General features: G+C 33.9%; 1 protein-coding gene across 1 annotated transcript in view; it reads left to right on the top strand.

Moving 5' to 3' along the window:
- The window catches only part of SNTG1 (syntrophin gamma 1), a 787,875-nt gene extending 776,435 nt beyond the window's left edge, over nt 1-11,440 (top strand). The window contains exon 19 of the mRNA XM_057498090.1: nt 7,610-11,440. Coding sequence (XP_057354073.1) covers nt 7,610-7,768 — 159 coding nt within the window. The 3' untranslated portion in view covers nt 7,769-11,440. The remainder of the gene's footprint in view (nt 1-7,609) is intronic.
- The last annotated feature ends 11,071 nt before the right edge of the window (nt 11,441-22,511 follow it).

Below are 22,511 nucleotides of genomic sequence, written 5' to 3'. Positions count from 1 at the left end.
TGGGCATTTAGGATGAAAGGTCTCTCTCTGCATCAGAAATGAAGAATCAGCTTCCTATCTATCCTACTTTTCACAGTATATGACTCTTTTCAGTTTCTGGAACCAAAGTTTTTCTGAAATTCCAAGATCATTTTCCTTTTAGTACAGACTTTCCAGAGCACCAGCTGTTTAGATTTTGGAGAAGAAAATGAGGACCTAAATCAAGGGTGCCTACTGATTAGTGAAGGTCCTGTATAAGTCTGTTTTGTAGTGTTTCATACTGTAAAAGAAACAGAAGAAGCTGGAAATAAATGAGAGGAAAAATTGGAGGCAGTTTAGTGTTTGAGTATGTATGTGTGTAATTTACGTATCATATATTTTATCTGAAATTTTATGTCAAATTATTTGTTGGATTAGGAAAAGGAATATATAGTAAAGGAGATAGCTGGAGAACATACACGTCTATTTTTAAAAGAGCTTCTAAACTCCTGGGAATCACTGAGGATTCTAAACCATTTTCATTTCTCACTGAGTTTTTTCTCCCGGTACGTGATTTTTTTTTCAAGTTCCCTATTTTCTTCAAAGGGATACTGAATTTTATTTACCCAAGTGTGTTGAGGTCAAAATACATTTTTAATTTGGCAAGCTATAAAACTTATGTTGGTATCTTTTAGGTAAAATAAATATATTAACTGCCTCCAAATTTAGTTGTCAAGGGAAACATGCTCATGGTGTGATGCATTTTGCTTTTCCTTTGGACAAAAGTCACAATTTACCTACAGAAGGAATGTGATAACCTTTATTTAATTTATATAAGTAAAAAACATTTTGAAAATTAGAATTTTAGGAATAGAGTACACATATTTAAAGCATTTTCCGAGGGGAGGTAACGTAACTTAAAATACAAGAGTACATTAACCAGGTACTGTGTTATCTTATAATAAAAAAAGTAGCAAAAATTATAACAATCGTGAAAACACTTGAAAATGGAAAAAATAAACTGAATTTCAACTTGAAAAATTAAGTATTTATAAAAAGAAATACCACATAATTGACATAATTGTTCTGAAGCTGTATGTATTTTGAGTTCTCTGCTTTAACATTAGAATTAACTTTAAATCAGGTTTGATCATACCCCAGATGAATTTCTTAAGTGCAACAATCATGTCTCCTTCAAATTTATGGACCCAGATATTAGGATATTGGCTGGCACATTGCCATTTGCTCAATAACTTAATATTATACAGGTATTAATATTATAAAGTTATTAAAGAGCACAATATTAACATATGTCAGTATCTTTTACTTTAAATTAACTTGAAAGAATCACACATTATTAAACAATATATTATATTAGATTCTAGAATTAAAACTTTGAAAGTAAACAGTTTAGTACAAATTGGCAATTAAATGAGTTTTTAGTCACTAAACCCTATAAAGGAAGTCAGCACAGAGATAAATAATGAGCCAATAACTCAACCCACAAAACAATACAGGCTGTTATTCTTAGGAACCCACAATGTGAATGAACAGAGTAAAAAGATCAAAAAGCAATAGGTTGGAATCTGATCTATGTCTATAAAAAGTGCAATGCAAATGCACTGATATTTATTGATACATAAATTTTTCACATCATTATGCCTTAAGGCATTTTAATAAATCAAATGTGAATGTTGGTTGAACTTGCATAATGGCACAGTAAGATCTTCTGAAATATCACTTCTCTGGAAAAGCAGTGATAAAACAGTTAACATTACCAGATTAACTTTTTCAGAACTCTGAAAATTAACCAAATGTTGCATTAACTGTAGAACATTTATTAAAAACAAAACAAACAGGTGAAAGTTGGTAAGAACATGAAGTTTTGTGCCATTTTTCACTTGCCTTATTCCTATCATCTTCTCCACAGCTCCATTATCACCTTGGAAATGAACAGTCTAGAAAACATAGTAACTGTGAAAATCAACAGCCCAAGAGCCACTGAAAAGAGTAGACTGGGCTTGCACCTCCTGAGAAAGCCTTATCCCTAGAAAATTGTATTTGAATTATCTAGCAGATCCAAGGAAAACCTATTTGCAGTGCTTGTCATTACTTGACATATCCCAGGCTATGTTCATTAAGGAAACCCTACCCTAAGGTGTTTATTGAAAATAATCAGCAACAGTTGTTTAAGATTACAAGTACCTGAACTGGTCATACTGGCTGCGGCAAAAAATAAAGTAGGGAAACCTTAAAAAGGTGATCCTAGGAATAAGATATCCACTAAGGATTTTCAAAAACTCCAGTATATTCCTGAGAACCTAGAAGGACATATGGACATGAAAGAGCTGTGTGCATGACCAGAAAGACTCCCTAATGCTTCAGCTCTGGCTGATCTGGAGGCCCTGTGAAACAAGTTAAGTAAAGACTTAGAAAGAGTTGCAAATGACCAAATCATTACAGGAGTATCACAAAATACACAAAGAACCACGTGGAAAAGTTGGAAGATGGTGCTTCAAGTCATTTAAGGAAATAGCTGTTAAATAATTAGGTGTGTACTAAGCTAAATGAGCAGGGACTTTAACTGTAAAAGTTAACAGGAAATACGGGCCTAACAGAATTAAAAAATGCTCTAGAAAGTTCACTGAAAAAAAAAAAAGATGAAAGAAAAATAAGGAACTCAACAAAACCTGTGGCAAAATCAGATTTTAGGGATGGATGAGAATCTGATTTCCAGAGTATATTACTTGAAATGTCCAGTTTAAACAAACCTATGAAACATTCAAAGAATCAGGAAACTGTGGCCCTTATATTAAAAAATAAGCTATCAGGCCATACTCTCCCTGAGGAAATTCAGCTCTTAGATTTACTAGACAAAAAATTTGAATTGTTTATTGCATATATGCTCAAATGACTAAAGAAAGCCCTGGCTAAAGAATTAAAAGAAAAATAATACACCTCATGAAATGGAGAATTTCAGTAAAGAGATAGAAATAGTAAAGATAACCAAATGAAATTCCATAGTTTAAATGCAATGCCTGAAAATTTTTTTAAATTCCCTGAAGAAATTAAACAACAAATTTGAGTTTGTGAGGAAAGGAGAGAACTTGAAGAAATCAATACATCTAAATCTCAACATGTCAGTCTTGAAAGCAGCAAAAGAGAAATGACTCAAACCATACACGGTATCACTAATAAGGGTAACAGGTGATTTCTCATAATAAACCATAGAGAACAGATAATATTAGAATGACATATTTAAAAGAAACAAAGATTGTCAAACAAGAAGTCTTTAGCTAAGTTTTTCTTCAAAAATGAATAAGAAATCAATTCATTATAAGATTAAACAACAGAATTATTTGCCACTAATAGATACGCACAATGTTTAATACTAGGATCCTTCACATTAAAATGACAGGACAGTAACTTAAATCCACATGAAGAAATTAAGAATACTGGTAAAAGCAAATATATAATTAAGTATCATTGACAGTAAAAATACATTTTTGTTCGTAATTATTTTTCTTTACTGCTTTAAAATACAATTACATAAAACATTAATTATAAAACTGGGTCATTGTGTTTTGTTTATAAAAATGGAGTACATATAGAAGTTAATAGCATAAAGGAGGAAGGGAGAGAACAGAGGTATACTGGAACAATTTTTTTTAATTTTATTGAGATTAAGTTGATCTTGATCTAAATTAGACTGTTTTAAGATGTGAATTATATGTGCCAGAGTAACTTTTAAAAAATAAATATATGATGAGAAACACGAGAATTATATTTATGTGTATATATGTAGACAGTAGTGGAAGAATAAAGGAATAAAAAATACTGATATATAGTAAACAAATAGCAAACAATAGACATAAATTTTACTTTACATATAATTACATTTAAAGTAAATATATTGATTCAAAAAAGTAAAGATTAGCAAAATGAATTATAAAAAAATCCAAACATTATGATCTCAAGAGAATACTTTAGATTTTTTAATTAAACATATTGTTATTTTTCTATATTTATTTTTAACCTGGATGAGTAGTTCACAGTACAAATATAGGTTAAGAAATATATATGGTAAAACATGAATTGAAACTTTGTTGATTTTTTTCTGAAGTTATTACACCAGTAAAACGGCTTTAAAAAATGAGATATAACTGGCATATAACATTTCATTAGTTTCAGGTGTACCACATAATGATTTGATATTTGTATATATTGCAAAATGTTCACCACAAAAGGTCTGGGTAACATTCTTCACCATACAGAGTTATAATTTTTTTCTTGTGGTGAGGACTTTCAAGATTTACTCTCTTGGCAAGTTTCAAATATGCAATACAGTATTATTAGATTAGTCTTAATCATTTTCTTTCCACCCCTGCGCACCTTCCTTGATCTTCTCACTCAAAATACAGCTTTATCTATCATCTTTATGCTGAGAGATCCTAAATTTTTTGCCCAGTCCTGATTTTTCCCTAAAGTCTACATTAACATATACTACTCAATATGTATCCTTTGTAATTCTAATGCGCTCTCAGATGGGCATGTCCAAAACCAAAATCTTGATCTATCATTCCAACCCTGTCCCCTCACTTCCTCCTTTTCAGTAAATGGCAACTCTCCTTTCAGTCGCCCAACTCAACACCTTGGAATCAGCCTTGACTTTACTTTCAAATCTCACACCATTCCTTATTGAAAAATTTATAAGGTCCCTCCCCACTTTCATTCTTAATCCCCAAAATTTCATTCTCAACAGTGTAATCAGAATTATTATTTTAAGACTTAAGTCAATTTTTGTCACTTCCGTGCTCAAAAATGTCTAGTGGTTTTCCATGTCACTCAGTGTAAAACTCATAGGGGACCATATGGCATTATACTTTCTCACCTGGTTATTTCTTTGTCCTCAGTTCTTGTTAACTACTCCTTAATTCATTCTATTCCCTCCACAATAGCCTCTTACTTTTCCCCAAACACTCTTAGAATGTCTCTATCTCAGGGTCTTTGATATTAAACTTCTGCCTGCAATCTTTTTCCCACAAACATGCAAATGGTTTACTCCTTTGTCCCTTCTAGCTTTTGCTCACCTGGATATTTGGATTTTCCTTTCCCACAGCTTTTCTCACACTGTTTGCTCTCTTCCCTGCTCTAATTTCTCAATTGTACTTACAATCATAGTCAAAAATATTATATTTATTTTCTTCATGCCCTCATATTTTGTTTTCCTGATGCTAGAATGTAAGTCCCATCAGGACATTTTTATGGTCTGTTTTGCTTACTACTGCATCTTTCTACCAAGAAAAAATCTATATGTATAGTAAGCACTCAATAAATATTCATTGAATGAATGGTTAAATTTTGAAGAGATTTTTAATTTTTAATTTTTTTAATTTCATTTTTACTTGGTGAGATTCTTGGGTTTCCAAAGAGCTTTATTACAAGGTGATTGTAAAGAACTTGGTGGATGTCATCATGGATGCTCAGTAAGTAGATGGACATAAAGTTCTAGGATTCACATTAGAAATGAGGAGAAAAGTGGTGTCAGTGTGTATAGAAGTGATAATTGAAGCCCTAGGAGTGGATATCATTGCTAAAGGTGACCACTGAGGTGGAGGAAAAATGAGTTGACAATGAAAGGTGACCACTGAGGTGGAGGAAAAATGAGTTGACAATGGAATCAAGGGTCAGACTTGAATATATCTCTGTCTCCTACTTTTTCTATTTACCTATAATGTCCTGCTTAACACTTGCTCCCCTGAAAAAAAAAAGTGTAAATGTTTTGAAGTGACAATTTATACCAAAAAGTTGACATAAAATTGACAAGGTATAAATAATTGAAAATATTAATCTTTCCAAAAATTTCCTTATGTTTAGATATTTATTTTTGATAGCTAATACATGAACTCCAATTTAATAAAGAAATGATGGAACTATTTTTGAGAAAAAGTTATTTGTTATATTAGTGCCCATTTGCAACATTTAGCAATGTTCTCCCTTTCTTCAGGAGTGAATTGCATGTTTTTGTTGCTTTTTAATGTTTAACAGTATACAAGTCCATCTCACACTTTCCAAATCTTCCCCACACTTTTCATATGTGATGGAGTTAATGTGGGCTCACTTATAAAGTATTCAAAATTTGCAGGTGACATAGACTTGCTGCACAAGGAATGGTGGTTTGAGTAAAAGTAAGACGAAGCCTGTTTGTTGACCAATAACACATCATAGTGCTACTGAAGTGGTTTGTGAAATAATTATGATGAAGTAACTAAAATCATTTATAAATGGGAGCATTGAGGAAATTAGAATAAGTAAATCAAGTCTTTGCTGTTCTCCAGAACAAGTCAACATTGCTGTAGGAAACTGACTATGAAATACTGAAGTTTTGAAGGGAATTACTGAGACAGCACAGTTACTTTATCTGTGATGTACAGAACAGTGAATCTATGCTGTGTTTTATTGCACTCTTATTGAATGAAAATACTTCTAAAGTGAATTATTTTGATTAAATAGTTCTCTAGCCCATGACAGATATTACAAGACGACCTAATTGAATGGATACTTTGTATTATTTTCCATTACCACATAGTATAAATTGCAAACAGATCAGTAATATACACATCAATTAAAATTCTTCACCTTTTATTACAAATATGCAATGATAGAGCAACAGTTCTGTCAATAATTTGATTTGGTTTATCACCCTGTAGTTATCATCTTTGTGATAAGCTTATCATCTAGTTTTCATAAATATGCGTACTTTTCATCTCTCAACCCTGTTGGAATTAAAACATTTTTACAAGACTTGAAGCTTTTCATAAAATATTTGTGATGTCAGCTTTTAAAATCTATCCTGAGCTCACCTCAGGATTTTACAGCTAGTCTGGCATCATTTGTGGCTTGAAGGAATTTTTCTATTTTCATTACAATATATATCATTGGATTGTCACTTGCGTTTTGAGCTACAAATTTCCTTAAGTATCTAAATGGGAAACCTATTTCTAAAAATCCAAACATTAGTGTGTCCTGGTTGAAATTTTTTGATAATCAAGTACAACAATTTAAATAATCCAGTGCAATAATTTAAGTTCATTAAATTTAAAATTAACTCATGTATTATGTTTTGGAACTGAAGCATTTGGCTCCTGCCATCATAAACATTCCTATTCTCTTGCTTTTAGTATTTCATATTCAGTGTCCTATGACAAATAGTAACTTACTGTAGAGAATAGTAAAGAATATCTTTTAACTATTTGAATTCATTTATCATTTGAAGTATGTGTAAAGAGATAAAATACTTTTGAAGCTACTCTAATGTTTCTCTTATACTTTATCAAGAATAACATTTTAATCTGGCCAAGTGTATTTCTATGCAACATTTATCAATACTGAAATAACTTTTATAGATGATAAGAATGCTTAGTCCTTTCAGCTCTTAGGCCACAATGTTTTGAAGTAAATCTGCAATTCAAATGAAATCTACATATTGAACAAAAAAACCCTACCTCTTCTATATATTAACTGTAATTCATTGTAGCAAAGTTTATTGCACTTGAAAAATAAGTCTATCTATTGCCAAGTTGTCTAGTTATTATCAGTTTTCTGAAAGGAAATTGTTATCTTGCTTGACCCATGCCTCTTTCCTTTTCAGGAGCTGGAATTTTCAAATCTATTTGCTGTTCTTCACTGCATTCATTCATTCTTTGCAGCCAAAGTGGCTTGTCTGGACCCTCTCTTTTTAGGCAATCAGGCTGCTGTTTCTGCTTCTGCCGCGTCTGCTACCACAAGCAGAGGAAAGTACACGACTTGACATAGGCTGTGCATCACCACTTACCATAATTGTATAAACAGAATAAACATATTCATTACTATGGACCTCAGAGAAACAATGATACCACCACCTCAACAGTGAAGTCAAACTGAAATTTCAGCAGAGAGAACTATCATAAGGGATCATAAAAGCATTTCTATTTTGGAAGGCAGCTGTGAATAATTCCAAATGAACAGAACCAGCTTGTTCTTGCTCAGTTGATTCGTACCAGTATCCTGCATTCATCTAAAGTGGAGACAAAGAATGATTTGAAGTATGTACATACTATAAAAATTATAAACTACCTATAAATAAAAATACCAGTTAAATGGTTATTTCTGTATTTTAGATTATTTTGTATGCCAAATACATGTTGGGCCAGATCATGAACTAATGACCTATCATTGTATGAGTGACATAAAGGAGGCAAAAACCATATGGCATCAAGGGGACTAGCATGCAAAAAATCTCATCAAAGAAGAATGCACTTTCATTTGCTCATGTAGATTTCCCCTCGTATTCTCTTTCCATGGTTTAACACTGGCACTCCAGCTTGGTTTATCTTATTGTAAAATATTCCTTAGAATTACAAAATAATAATTACATTGACCTATGATAGACACAGTGTGAAATGGGCTATTTCTCCCTTGTATCACTGATACTAAATATTTTAGTCATTGCCAATGTTAAACACACATGCCAAAATGTGTTAATTTAATTATGAATGGAAGAAACGTTCATGTATGTTTTGTTCTTTCCTTCATTTAGGGAAATTTGTATGTTACTTAACAGGGTTTGTTATCAAATTAAAGTTTCATAAATTTCAGTGACCCTAAAAACTTCTATAAATAAAATAATGTCAATAAATGCAGTATGAGAAATAATTCTTTGTAATCCTAACCCTACCAGTTAATCCTGGACTGAAATGTCCCTAGAAAGGAGTCTCAAAGCTATTACTTATGTTAGGTAAATGAAATGTTTTCATTTTAGTAATATTTTATGAGAAAATAAGGTGAGATATGAAAATATAATTTAAAATTTCTAACTTACCGTGTCATAAAAGTTATTATGTAATGCCAAATTATTAGGGTTATTTTAGATATCTTGTCTTAGGAGTGTAAATGTGAAAGGCTGGAAATTCAAAGGCATCGAAAGTATGTGTACATAGTTCAGATCCCAGATATTTCATAACTATTTGTGTAATGTGGAAATATTCTCTGTCCTTCACTACCACACTACTGAGAGCTGCTTTTAAAGAACAAGTTGCCTATTAAAAGATAAAAATTACTTTGTATTAACACATGTTCTCTGAAATTAATCAAACTAAACTAAATCAAATTGGATATTTCCTTGTGAAGAAGACCAAGCATCAATACTTGGTTTTATTTTATATTTTTTAAATAGGAGAAAAAAAGTCACTCAAGAAAGAAACAAATTTACTTATAAAAAGGGCACATGATCATTATAATTAAAAAGTTAACATTTCTATAATTATTGTGTTATTCATTTTACATCTGATTAATTCTTAAGCACATGATATTGAAAAGAAAAAATTAAGGATTATAATTGTATCTGGATAAGTGTTAAGTTATATCTAGGACACCTTACTAAAAGAACTGTGGCAAATTGGACAATAAAGTTTTTAATATAATTTATTTTGATCCTAAAACTAAATACATATCCATAATTTGGTTAACACTAGAATTATTGCTCATTATGTATTGGTCAAACACAACAATCATTCTAAAATCAGAAGACTACTAAAAGCAGGCTTCAGTTGGCCACTTACTGAACTTAAAAGAGTAGAGGGAAGATCTCCCTTAGGATTTTCAACAGTTGTAGCCAGTTCATTATCTGCTACTAACTGGAGCTATACCTCATTGTGCCCCACATTGGGGTAACATCTCTCTGTCCACAGTGGGATAATCTGGTCTACAGGTAACAGGAAATGGCTTAGTTAGCCAAAAAAAAGTTTTAAAACTTTATATAAGTGTAATGTAATCATTTAAAACTCAGACTTTGTAAAAGATGGATATTAAAAAGAAAAAGACAATTTGATTAAATATCTTTTTTGTTATATCATAAAGATCTTCTAGCCTGTGCTTATTATGTCTATGATGAAGAAAAGATGGTACACATGAGGTACGCATGGGTATATATATCCTTGTGCACGCGTGCGCGCGCACACACACACACACACACACATATACATATATGTATATATAAAGTAAAACATTAACCACAAATTATATTAGGAGAATATATTTCAAATATATATGCTTAATGTAATTTAAATTTACTTTGTAAATTATAGCTTGAATTAAAATTTGTGATAATACCACATGGTGTTTATTTTTGATACTACTGTTAAAATATCAACAGGCCTAACACAATTAGTAGAGTAAACACCTATTAGAAAATAAATATTCTTCTAGTTTTCATCAGCTAGTGAATAGCATTTCACATTTCCTTTTGCATGCAATGATTAGCCACTGTCATCTGTTTTAATTTGGACTACTTGAGAAAGTTTAGAAATGAACAAAAAAACAACATAAATCTCTATTTCTCATGTAATTTAGGTTTAGATGCATGAGATTTACTCATCAAATTCTAGTTTGTATAGAGCACATTTTAAGAACAGAATGCTTAATTATGCGTTAACCCTCCAGTGCCTTGGTATATCATATGTGTGTGTATGTGTGTGTGTGTGTATACATTACACATATATATGTATGCATATATATATATATATGTACACATACATATATATGTATGTATGGACATGATTCATTGCAGTGTACATGGTGCAAGCTCAAGGGGAATATTCTATATAGGTACTTAGGTCAGAGAACAGAGTTCAAAAATCATTTGAAATCTTTCCTAACTACTACAATAATGTATTTTGCCTGACAAAAAAAAATAACAATTAATTTAATTGAAGTATATTAAAGAGGGGCATTTTTAATTTATGTTGCAATAAGTATTTTTAAATACTTTAATAGATAATGTAAGTGTAATGTGTACTCCAACATTTATCATCCAACACTATTTCTAAGAGAGAATAGTCAGCTAATCATTTTTTGTCCATTTTTCAGGCATATACCAACTTATAGCTTTAAAGCCTGTGCTTGCAAAACTGTCATTCAGCAAGAAAAAAAGTAATTTCTTGGGAAAAAAAGGTCAAATTCACATTAACCATGTAAGCAAATAAATTTTCCTCTGGGTGCATTAATTTATAAAGTGACATTTCTCTCACAACAACAAAGCTTGTTTATAAACTGTACATTCAATGTTGGGTATGAGAGAAGCTTGATTTATTGCTGTGGAAAAATAATAATCCTAACAATTATTTAGAATTACTGCTAGAAATCAGCAGTGTGGAGAAGCTTTAAAAGCACAAGGATAATCTTGTGCTTAAGTTTTTAAGGTAAGTGTATATGTTCTGATATTAGTAACATTTTACTACACTTAATACTGCTATATACATGAGCTCTTCTTAAGGAATTGCTTTATCCATACCTCTAAAATTCTTGTTTATGGTTTATTCTTATTCATTAATATCTTCAAATCATAATTCACTTATTTGCACATTTGAAGTTTCTTTTGAAGATAAATACAATATTATAAATGTTATATATTTTATACATATTAAAAATGCAATGAAAATACAAGAAACATGAAATGTAAGTATATTTATTTCATTTTTAATTGTTTTGGTGGGTGTTTGTAAATTGTAAATTAATATCTGTGACAAAAACTTGTCACTTTGATCTTTAAGTTCATTCATGTACTACTAATAAAACTGTACCTTTTTTAATGAAGCATACTGGAAAATAAAAACAAATACTTTTTACTACATTTGTGTTCTCATTTCTGGGTTTGATTTGTAAGTTTCACATATCTTTCAAGTATAACCCTAAGAGATTAACTGTAATCACAAGGGCAGATGTGAGCTGTCTGCTCTGGGTGCAGACCTCTTTGGGACATGATCTGTTCTGGTTCATCAATACTTATGAAGATTAGATATTTGACCCTAAAAGGCCCTACAGAATGAAGAAAGATGCTATTTGTCAAATTACTTAAACAGAGTTAGAACTTCTGAAAGCACAAAAACTTTTGTCTTCACAATGGACTATTATTAAGTGAATCTGTGTTGAAAATGCTGGTTTGACAGGGCATAATTATCTGGTCACTTGTAACTGAAAAACAGCTTATCACTTTATATGATGCAAGACCACAGTTGTCTTTCAAGTAATTACCATAAAAGTGAGTGATTATATAAATCCTTTTAAAACAATTCTGATATATATTATTACAGTTGTTAAATTAAATCTTTCTCATTTTTGATATTTTTATTGTTTTGAGAACAAAAATGCTGAAAAAATAGTACATGCCCATCATAGGTAATTTAAACAATTAAAAAGAATACCAAAAAAAAATCCACAAGTAGATGTTTTATTAAAATCTCACAGCCACAAAAATAAGCACAATTAATATTAGATGAATGTTTTTCTATACATATATCTATGTGTAGAGGCAAAAAGAAATATAGTTGAAGTACATATGAATAGATTTAAATGCTTCTATAAATACATCATCACAAAAACACAATATAATAAATAGATAAATATACTTTGGGGGAATATATGACCCAGAATAACAAAATTGAATTTTTAGAAATTAACTACATATTAGCAAAAAGTGGAATTATAGGGAGGAGCCAAGATGGTGGCATGAGTAGGACAGTGGAAATCTCCTCCCAAACCATATATATTTTTGAAAATACAGCAAATACAATTATTTCTAAAAGAGAGGCCAGAAGATATAGTACAATGGTCAGGCTACATCTACATCTGCAAGAACTCAGCACCTCATGAAGGAGGTAAGACACAAGTGACAGGCAGTGGGACCCGAGCACTCCCCCTACCCCAGCCCACTGGTGGGAGGAGAGGAGTCAGAGTGGGGAGGGAGTGGAAGCGTAGGACTGCTGAGTAACCAGCCCTGGTAATCCGCACTGGGAGCGCAGACACATATTGCATGGTGTGATGGATATTAAGGAAACAGAATAGTAAAACCTGTGAGTGGGTCACCACCGCCAGTGCCCCTGGGACAAAAGAAAAGCAGGTGCTTTTTGAAAGTCTTAAAGGGACAGGGACTCCACAGCTGGACAGAACCTTTGTGGCACACTCAGCCCAGCAGCTGCGGATCCTGGGGAATTTCAGGAACCCCAGGCCCCTGGAAGACAATGCAGCTCTGAAACCCCTCACAGCAATAAACAGCCTCCCATCCATTCCCCCTCCCGCAAGGCTCTGCCACAACAGGGGAGCAGCCTGACAGTGGCCGGGCCCCCAGCAGCTGCCCCGAACCTCCTCCACAGTGACCCGAGCAAAACTCAAGAGGCCCCGCTGGCATGCAGCAGCCCAACAGAGGCAGAGAAAGCCAGGATAGGGAAGGAAGCATCACCATTCTTGCAGTAGAGCACAGCTGGCACACCTGCCTCTCCCCGCAGGGCACTGGACTGCCCAATGGCTGCCCTGCCCATGGTGGCTCAGGAAATAAAAACTGGAAGCTGCTCTACATGTGCGGGTAATCAGCACAGGCAGCGGAGGGCAAGGCACAGGAAGGGACATTGTTCTCCTAGCTGACACACATGCCAACTGCCTACAACTACCTCTATCACCATGAAAAGGCAGAAGAATTTGATCCAGTCCATAATTACCCAGACAAACCCAGAGAGGGAGCTTGGGAAGATAGATTTAACAAATATTCCTCAAAAATAATTCAAAATAAAGGTCATAACCATGCTGATGGACCTGCAGAGAAATATGCAAGAGCTGAAGGGTCAAGTCAGGAGGGAGAATACAGAAATAAATCAATCTCTGGAAGGACTTAAGAGCAGACTGGATGAGGTACAAGAGGCCATTAATGGAATAGAGATCAGAGAACAGGAACACAGAGAAGCTCAGGCAGAGAGAGATAAAAGGATCTCCAGGAATGAAAGAATATTAAGAGAACTGTGTGACCAAACCAAACAGAACAATATCTGCATTATAGGGGTGCCAGAAGAATAAGAGAGATAAAAAGGGATAGAAAGTGTATTTGAAGAAATAATTGCTGAAAACTTCCCCAAACTGGGGAGGAAATAGTCTCTCAGACCATGGAAGCCCACAGATCTCCCAACACAAAGGACCTAAGGAGGACAACACCAAGAAACACAATTAAAATGGCAAATATCAAGGACAAGGACAGAGTATTAAAGTAGCCAGAGAGAGAGAAAAAGGTCACCTACAAAGGAAAACCCATCAGACTATCATCAGACTTCGTAGCAGAAACCTTACAGGCCAGAAGAGAATGGCATGATATATTTAATGCAATGAAACAGAAGGGCCTTGAACCAAGAATACTGTATCCAGCACGATTATCATTTAAATATGAAGGAGGGATTAAACAATTCCCAGACAAGCAAAAGTAGAAGGAATTTGTCTCCCACAAACCACCTCGACAGGATATTTTAAAGGGACTGCTCTAGATGGAAGCACTTCTAAGGGTAAATAGATGTCACCAGAGAAAATGAAATCACAGCAAAGAAAGCAGACCAACCAAATACTAACTAAAGGCAAAAAATAAAATCAACTACCCACAAAAGCAGTCAAAGGAAACACAAGAGTACAGAATAAAACACCTAACATATGAAGAATGGAGGAGGAGGAACAAGAAGGGAGAGAAATAAAGATTCATTAGACTGTGTTTATAATAAATAAGTGAGTTCAGTTAGACAGTTAGATATTAATGAAGCTACCCGTGAACCTTAGGTAACCACGAATGTAAAGCCTGCAATGGCAATAAGTACATATCTTTCAATAATCACCCTAAATGTAAACGGACTAAATGTACCAATCAAAAGACACAGAGTAATAGAATGGATAAAAAAGCAAGACCCATCTACATGCTGCTTACAGGAGACCCTCCTCAAACCCAAAGATATACACAGACTAAACATCAAAGGATGGAAAAAGATATTTCATGAAAACAATAGGGAGAAAAAAACCAGGTGTTGTAGTACTAGTATCAGACAAAATAGACTTCAAAACAAAGAAAGTAACAAGAGATAAATAAGGACATTACATAATGATAAAGGGGTCAGTCCAGCAAGAGGATATAATCATTATGAATATATATGCACCCAGTACAAGAGCACAAGCATATGTGAAACAAATACTAACAGAATTAAAGGAGGAAATAGAATGCAGTTCATTCATTCTAGGAGACTTCAACACACCACTCACTCCAAAGGACAGATCCACCAGACAGAAAATAAGTAAGGACACAGAGGCACTGAAAAACACACTAGAACAGAACTCTACACACAAAAGCAGCAGGATACACATTCTTCTCAAGTGTACATGGAACATTTTCCAGAATAAGCCACATACTAGGCTACAAAAAGAGCTTCAGTAAATTCAAAAAGATTGAAATTTTACCAACCAATTTTTCAGACCACAAAGGTATAAAACTAGAAATAAACTGTAAAACTAGAGAAAACAAAAAGGCTCACAAACACATGGAGGCTTAACAACATGCTCCTAAATAATCAATGTATCAATGAACAAATTAAAATAGAGATTAAGCAATATATGGAGAAAAAAGACAACAATAGCACAAAGCCTGAATTTCTGTGGGATGCAGCAAAGGCAGTAATAAGAGGACATTATATAGCAATCCAGGCCTATTTAAAGAAGGAAGAACAATCCCAAATGAAAAGTCTAAAGTCATAATTATTGAAATTGGAAAAAGAAGAACAAATGAGGCCCAAAGTCAGCAGAAGGAGGGACATAATAAAGATCAGAGAAGAAATAAATAAAATTGAGAAGAATCAAACAATAAAAAAATCAATGAAACCAAGAGCTGGTTTGTTGAGAAAATAAGCAAAATAGATAAGCCCCTAGCTAGACTTATTAAGAGAAAAAGAGAATCTACACACATCAACAGAATCAGAAATGAGAAAGAAAAAAATCATGATGGACCCCACAGAAATACAAAGAATCATTAGAGAATACTATGAGAATCTATATGCTAACAAGCTGGAAAATCTAGAAGTGGACAGCTTCCTAGAAAAATACAACCTTCCAAGATTGTCCAAGCAAGAAACAGAAAGTCTAAGCAGACCAATTACCAACAACGAAATTGATTCAGTAATCAAAAAACTACCCAAGAGAAAAACCCCAGGGACAGATGGATTTACTTCGGAATTTTATCAGACATACAGAGAAGACATAATACCCATTTGCCTTTAAGTTTTCCAAAAAATAGAAGAGGAGGGAATACTTCCATACTCATTCTATGAAGCCAGCATCACCCTAATACCAACACCAGGCAAAGACCCCACCAAAAAAGAAAATTACAAACCAATATTCCTGATGAACATAGATGCAAAAATACTCAACAAAATATTAGCAAACTGAGTTCAAAAATACATCAAGAAGATCATACACCATGACCAAGTGGGATTCATCCCAGGGATGCAAGGATGGTACAATATTCAAAAATCCATCAACATCATCCACCACATCAGCAAAAAGGACAAAAAAACACATGATCATCTCCATAGATGCTGAAAAAGCATTCGACAAAATTCAACATCTGTTCATGATAACAACTCTCAACAAAATGGGTATTAGAGGGCTAGTGCCTCAACATAATAAAGGCCATATATGATAAACCCACAGCTAACATCATACTGAACAGCGAGAAGCTGAAAGCCTTTCCTCAAGATTGGGAACAAGATAAGTATTGCCACTTACCCCACTTCTATTCTACATAGTACTGCAAGTCCTAGCCACGGCAATCAGACAACAAAAAGAAATAAAAGGAATCCAGATTGGCAAGGAAGAAGTTAAACAGTCCCTGTTTCCAGATGACATGATATTGTACATATAAACCCTAAAGACTCCACTCCAAAACTACTAGAACTAATATATGAATTCAGCAGAGTAGCAGGATACAAAATTAATACACAGAAATCTGTGGCTTTCCTATACACTATGGATGAACTAGCAGAAAGAGAAATCAGGAAAACAGTTCCATTTAAAATTGCATCAAAAAGAATAAAATACCTAGGAATAAAACTAACCAAGGAAGTGAAAGACCTATACCCTGAAAACTACAAGAAACTCTTAAGAGAAATTAAAGAGGACACTAACAAATGGAAACTCATCCCATGCTCTTGGCTAGGAAGAATTAATATTGTCAAAATGACCATCCTGCCTAAAGCAATCTACAAATTCAAAGCAACCCCTATCAAAATACCAACAGCATTCTTCAAAGAACTGGAACAAATAGTTCTAAAATTCATATGGAACCACCAAAGGCCCTGAATAGCCAAAGCAATCCTGAGAAGGAAGAGTAGAATGGTAGGAGGATCTCTTCCCAACTTCGAGCTCTACTACAAAACCACAGTAATCAAGACAATTTGGCACTGACATAAGAATAGACCCACTGACCAGTGGAAAAGGTTAGAGACTCCAGATATTAACCCAAACATATATGGTCAGTTAATATACAATAAAGGAGCCATGGACATACAATGGGGAAATGACAGCCTCTTAAATAGCTGATGTTGGCAAAACTGGACAGCTACATGTAAAAGAATGAAACTGGATCATTGTCTAACCCCATACACAAAAGTAAATTCGAAATGGATCAAAGACCTGAATGTAAGCGATGAAACCATAAAACTCTTAGAAAAAAACATAGGCAAAAATCTCTTTGACATAAACATGAGTAACCTCATCATGAACATATTTCCCCAGGCAAAGGAAACAAAAGCAAAAATGAACAAGTGGGACTATATAAAGCTGAAAAGCTTCTGTACAGCAAAGGACAGCACCAATAGAACAAAAAGAAATCCTACAGTATGGGAGAATATATTCATAAATGACAGATCCGATAAAGGGTTGAATTCCAAGATACATAAAGAGCTCACGCACCTCAACAAACAAAAGCAAATAATCCAATTAAAAAATGGGCAGAGGAGCTGAACAGACAGTTCTCCAAAGAAGAAATTCAGATGGCCAACAGACACATGAAAAGATGTTCCACATTGCTGATCATCAGAGAAATGCAAATTAAAACTGCAATGAGATATCAGCTCAACACCAGTAAGGATTACCACCACCCAAAAGACAAAAACAACAAATGTTGGCAAGATTGTGGAGAAAGGGGTACCCTCCTACACTGCTGGTGGGAATGTAAACTAGTTCAACTGTTGTGGAAAGTAATATGAGTTTCCTCAAAATGCTCAAAATAGAAATACCACTTGACCCAGGAATTCTACTTCTAGGAATTTACCCTAAGAATGCAGCAGCCCAGTTTGAAAAAGACATATGCGCCCCTATGGTTATCACAGCACTATTTACAATAGCCAAGAAATGGAAGCAACCTAAGTGTCCATCAGTAGATGAATGGTTAAAGAAGATGTGGTTCATATACACAATGGAATATTATTCAGTCATAAGAAGAAAACCAATCCTACCATTTGCAACAACATGGATGGAGCTAGAGGGTATTATTCTCAGTGAAATAAGCCAGGCAGAGAAAGACAAGTATCAAATGATTTCACTCATATGTGGAGTATAAGAACATAGCAAAAACTGAAGGAACAAAACAGCAGCAGACTCATAGAACCCAAGAATGGACTAACAGTTACCAACGGGAAAGGGACAGGGGAGGCTGGGTGGGAAAGGAGGGATAAGGGGGGTAAAAAAAAAGAAAGGGGGCATTATGATTAGCATGTATAATGTGGCACTGGGAAGGCTGTGCAACACGGAGAAAACAAGTAGTGATTCTACAGCATCTTACTACGCTGATGGACAGTGACAATAATGGGGTTTGTGGGAGGAGCTTTGTGATGGGGGAAGTCTAGTAAATATAATGTTCCTCATGTAATTGTAGATTAATGATACCAATAAAAAAAATTCGGTGGTGAAAAAACAAAACAAAACAAAACAAACAACAAAAAGAAGTGGAATTATATATATGTATTTTAAAAGGACCATGACCTCAAAGTATTACCTTTCTTAACTTTTAAGATCAATCAGTGTAAATTCTGGATACAAGAAAATCAGGCTTTTCAGAATATGGCTCTGTAAGTTTTGACAAATGAATACGATTGTGTATTACCACCAAGATCAAAATATAGAGCAGCTCAATCTTAGCAACAAATTCCCCAGTGCCACTTTGTAGACAACTGTTCTCCAATCCCATAACCTGTCAACTATCGATCTGTTTTCTATCCATATAATTTGCCCTTTTCAAAATTGAAATGTAGAGCATGTTGCCTTTTGAAATTATTCCTTCTCTTTTTGGGAGTCATTTATCTTCAGAAAAAATTTTTCAGTAGTTTCTTTTTTCAAGAGCATGCCAATCCTAATCCTTTAGATTGTGTCCATAGATGGTCTCTAACCACCTGTGTCCTTTGCTCACCACCTATCTTCTGGCAGCATCACTTACAACTAGCCTTAGAGTTTGTAGGTATGAGTCAGGTACTAATTCAAGGGGTTTCAAAAGTTCATTTTTATGGGGGCACACATTTTTAGCTTATTTAGGTAAATACCAAGAAAGATGATTGCCAGATCATATAGTATGAGTATGTTTAGCTTCTAATAAATCTTTCTATGTTGACAGTAACTACACTAGTCAGGGTGAGTATTTAATAGTGTATATAACTGTCCAATCACTGTTGTATACTTGCAGCCAATGTAATATAGTGTATCAACTATGCAGTAATAAAAGAAATCAACAACAGAAAAAAAGGCGTCAATTTTTTTTTAATTGTCAAACTTTCTTCAAAAGTGGCTGTACAATTTTGCATTCCCACCAGTGATGAACGTGAGTCCCTTTTGTTCCAGTCTTTGCCAGGAGTTGGTACTGTCTTCTGGATTTTTGCCATACTAGCAGGTGTGGCCGGGTAGGCATGTTTAACCATAAGCAAAATAAGTTTCTTAGTTCTCAGTGCTGTTAGCTGCTGTTCTTCCCAATTGCTTCAATTTGGAATTTCTCACTACCTTTGAATTTTTGTGAAAAACAAAGTCACAAATTGAGTGGGGCTCAACCAACAGAAATCTATTAGCTCACAATTCAGAAAACTAGAATTTGGAGGTCAAGATGCCAGTAGAGCCAGGCTCCTCTGGAGGCACTAAGGAAAGAGCTCTTCCTAGATTCTCTCCCAGCACCCAGGAGTTCCTTGGTGTCTGGAAGCATAATTGCAGTCTTTACATGCTGTTCTCCTTGAGTGTATGTCCTTTTTTATAAGGACACCTGCAAATTGGATTAGGGGTCTGCCATACTCAAGGCTTAATTAACTACATCTTAACTTATTACATCTCTTGTGACCTTATTCCCAAGTAAGGCCACATTACAATGTGCTTGGGGTTAGAACTTTAACTTATAAATTTTGAAGGTGACATATTTTAATACCGAACAGTTCTTTAGATGGCCGCTTAAATATCTCTTACAATGGGAAGCTTTTAGCCCCTTCCCTTCCATCAAAAAAGCTGAATTCTTTCTGCCATGTACTTGTAGCACTTGGCCACCTTGATTGCTATGGATTAATTTACCATCTGCCCTATCGAACTTCAATTTCTATGAAGGCAGAGACTATGTCTACTTTCCTTACCTTCATACATACATTCACCACTTAGCACCATACCTGGAACATAGAAGGTGCTCAGTGTAAGTATTATTGTAGAATGATTTTAATGAAAGCAGTAAACAATAATGAGGTTTCGTTCAGAATTAAAGTGGAAGATATCATAAAAGTGACTACATTATGTTAATTTTAGTAATTATCCTGACAAAATTCCTTATTTTTCCAAGAAAATACATAGTAGGAGAGTTTGCTTTTGTTTATAATTGCTAGTCCTATGAATTAATAATGGCTGACAAAATAAGAAAGCTCATGATGATATTTCTCTTTACTTTATCTCTTTATTTGTTTTAAATCTTCTGTTTCTTGTTTGGCATTATCATCTTGTTTAAAGCATCTTCTAGTAGTATATAATGTATGTTAATAAATTTTCAACATTGTCAATTTTGAACAAATGAGTAGTACATATCTGTACACACAACAAAATTCTTTATTTAGAGCAAATCTTCCCAAAAACAAATATAAAAAAATAAACTTCATAATTAAGGCATTGTAAACAATGGAAAACATATACAGATGTAAAATTGTACATAGGGACATAATTTATTAATTCTGTGAAATGTGCTGTAAAAGATAAAAATCGGAATGTCATCCAGAGAAGGCAAGGATCTCTGCACTTAACAGCAAGCTTTCTTAAGAATACTCAGGATTTAAAAAATTACTTCAATTCTTCTCTTCTTGAGCTAGTGATTTTTTTCAAAATAAAGTAAGGGGAAACCATGGAATCAGAGTCATATAACCCTGAATTGTTATGTTAACATTTACAATTGACTTTGAATATATAGCAATGGGATTTGCAGATCTGCCTTACAGCAGTTCCCACAAAAATGCTTGTGTGAAACAAAATTATGTCATTCCTAAAAAACTGTGGTGTTGCCATGGTCACCTCTGTCAGGAGCACTCTAGCTCATCGCCTCTTAGCTAAGACTGGTTTTCCGTTTATACAAAGCACCTTCAGTTTCATGATTCAGTTATGTTCTAAAACACTATTGCATTCTACTTTGTATAAGGTATTTTATACTTTTCCATACAAAATGATGTAAATGATGACGAACAACTGTTAAAATAATTTATTGAAGTGAAATTCACATAACACCAAATTAACTATTTTAAATAACCCAGTGACATTTAGTATATTTTTAATGTTGTGCTACTACCACCTAGTTCCAAAACATTTCCATCATTCGAAAGTAAAATCCTTTATCCGTTAGACAATTTCTCTCCATTTCTTTCTCCCTAGACCATGACAGCCATCAATCTGCATTTAACTATTCTGGATATTTCATTTAAATGGAATGATACAATGTATAGCCTATCTGGCATTTACTAGTTGAATGTATTGTAGGATCATCTATGCTGTAGTGTGAAACAGCTCATTCTTTTTTGTGTCTCTGAATATCCAGCAACTCTGATAGCATTCAAAAGGCAGGAAAGAATTCTGCTCATTTAAATTCCAAGTCCCATGGCAAAAGAATCAATAGTGCTGGAGGCTGAGAAACGAAGGAGAAATCAAAGTCCATTAGATTCAAAATGGCCCCTATAAAATAATTTAAATGAACACACTGTGTCTTTGAAAGTAGGCTTACTTTTCTCCTGCTTCTCATTGCATGTTTCCTGCAAAATTTGAGTTATTTGTGTAGTGCTTTAGTGATCCCTTTCAAGCCTTCCTGGTTTAATGTTGCCTAACTTGCTCCAAAATTATGATATTCACATCTGTTTTATCAGAATTCTTATTCTCTAAGTTCCAATAAGTAACACTTTCATAGTATTTGCTGTGCATCCAGAATACTGCTAAATTATTTATGCTAATCCACTTAATTCCTGTAACAATCTTTAAAATAGGTACTATTATTATCCTACGGGTAATAACATAGAGTTCAGATAAGATTTTTCCAAATCCTTTAGCCAGTTACAAAAGCAGGAACTATGAGTAAAATGTTACCAGTGTTCAAATGATTTTTTGGAACATACAGGCTATTTAGATCCCAGTAAATAATTAGAAATTGGGAGTACTAGACAGGTGGGTAGACATTTCTACTC

The sequence above is a fragment of the Manis pentadactyla genome, chromosome 3 (genome assembly GCF_030020395.1).
Source record: "Manis pentadactyla isolate mManPen7 chromosome 3, mManPen7.hap1, whole genome shotgun sequence".
In the NCBI taxonomy this organism is placed as follows: Eukaryota; Metazoa; Chordata; class Mammalia; order Pholidota; family Manidae; genus Manis; species Manis pentadactyla.
Note: the sequence above shows the minus strand (reverse complement) of the source record. Positions and strands in the feature narration are given on the sequence as shown.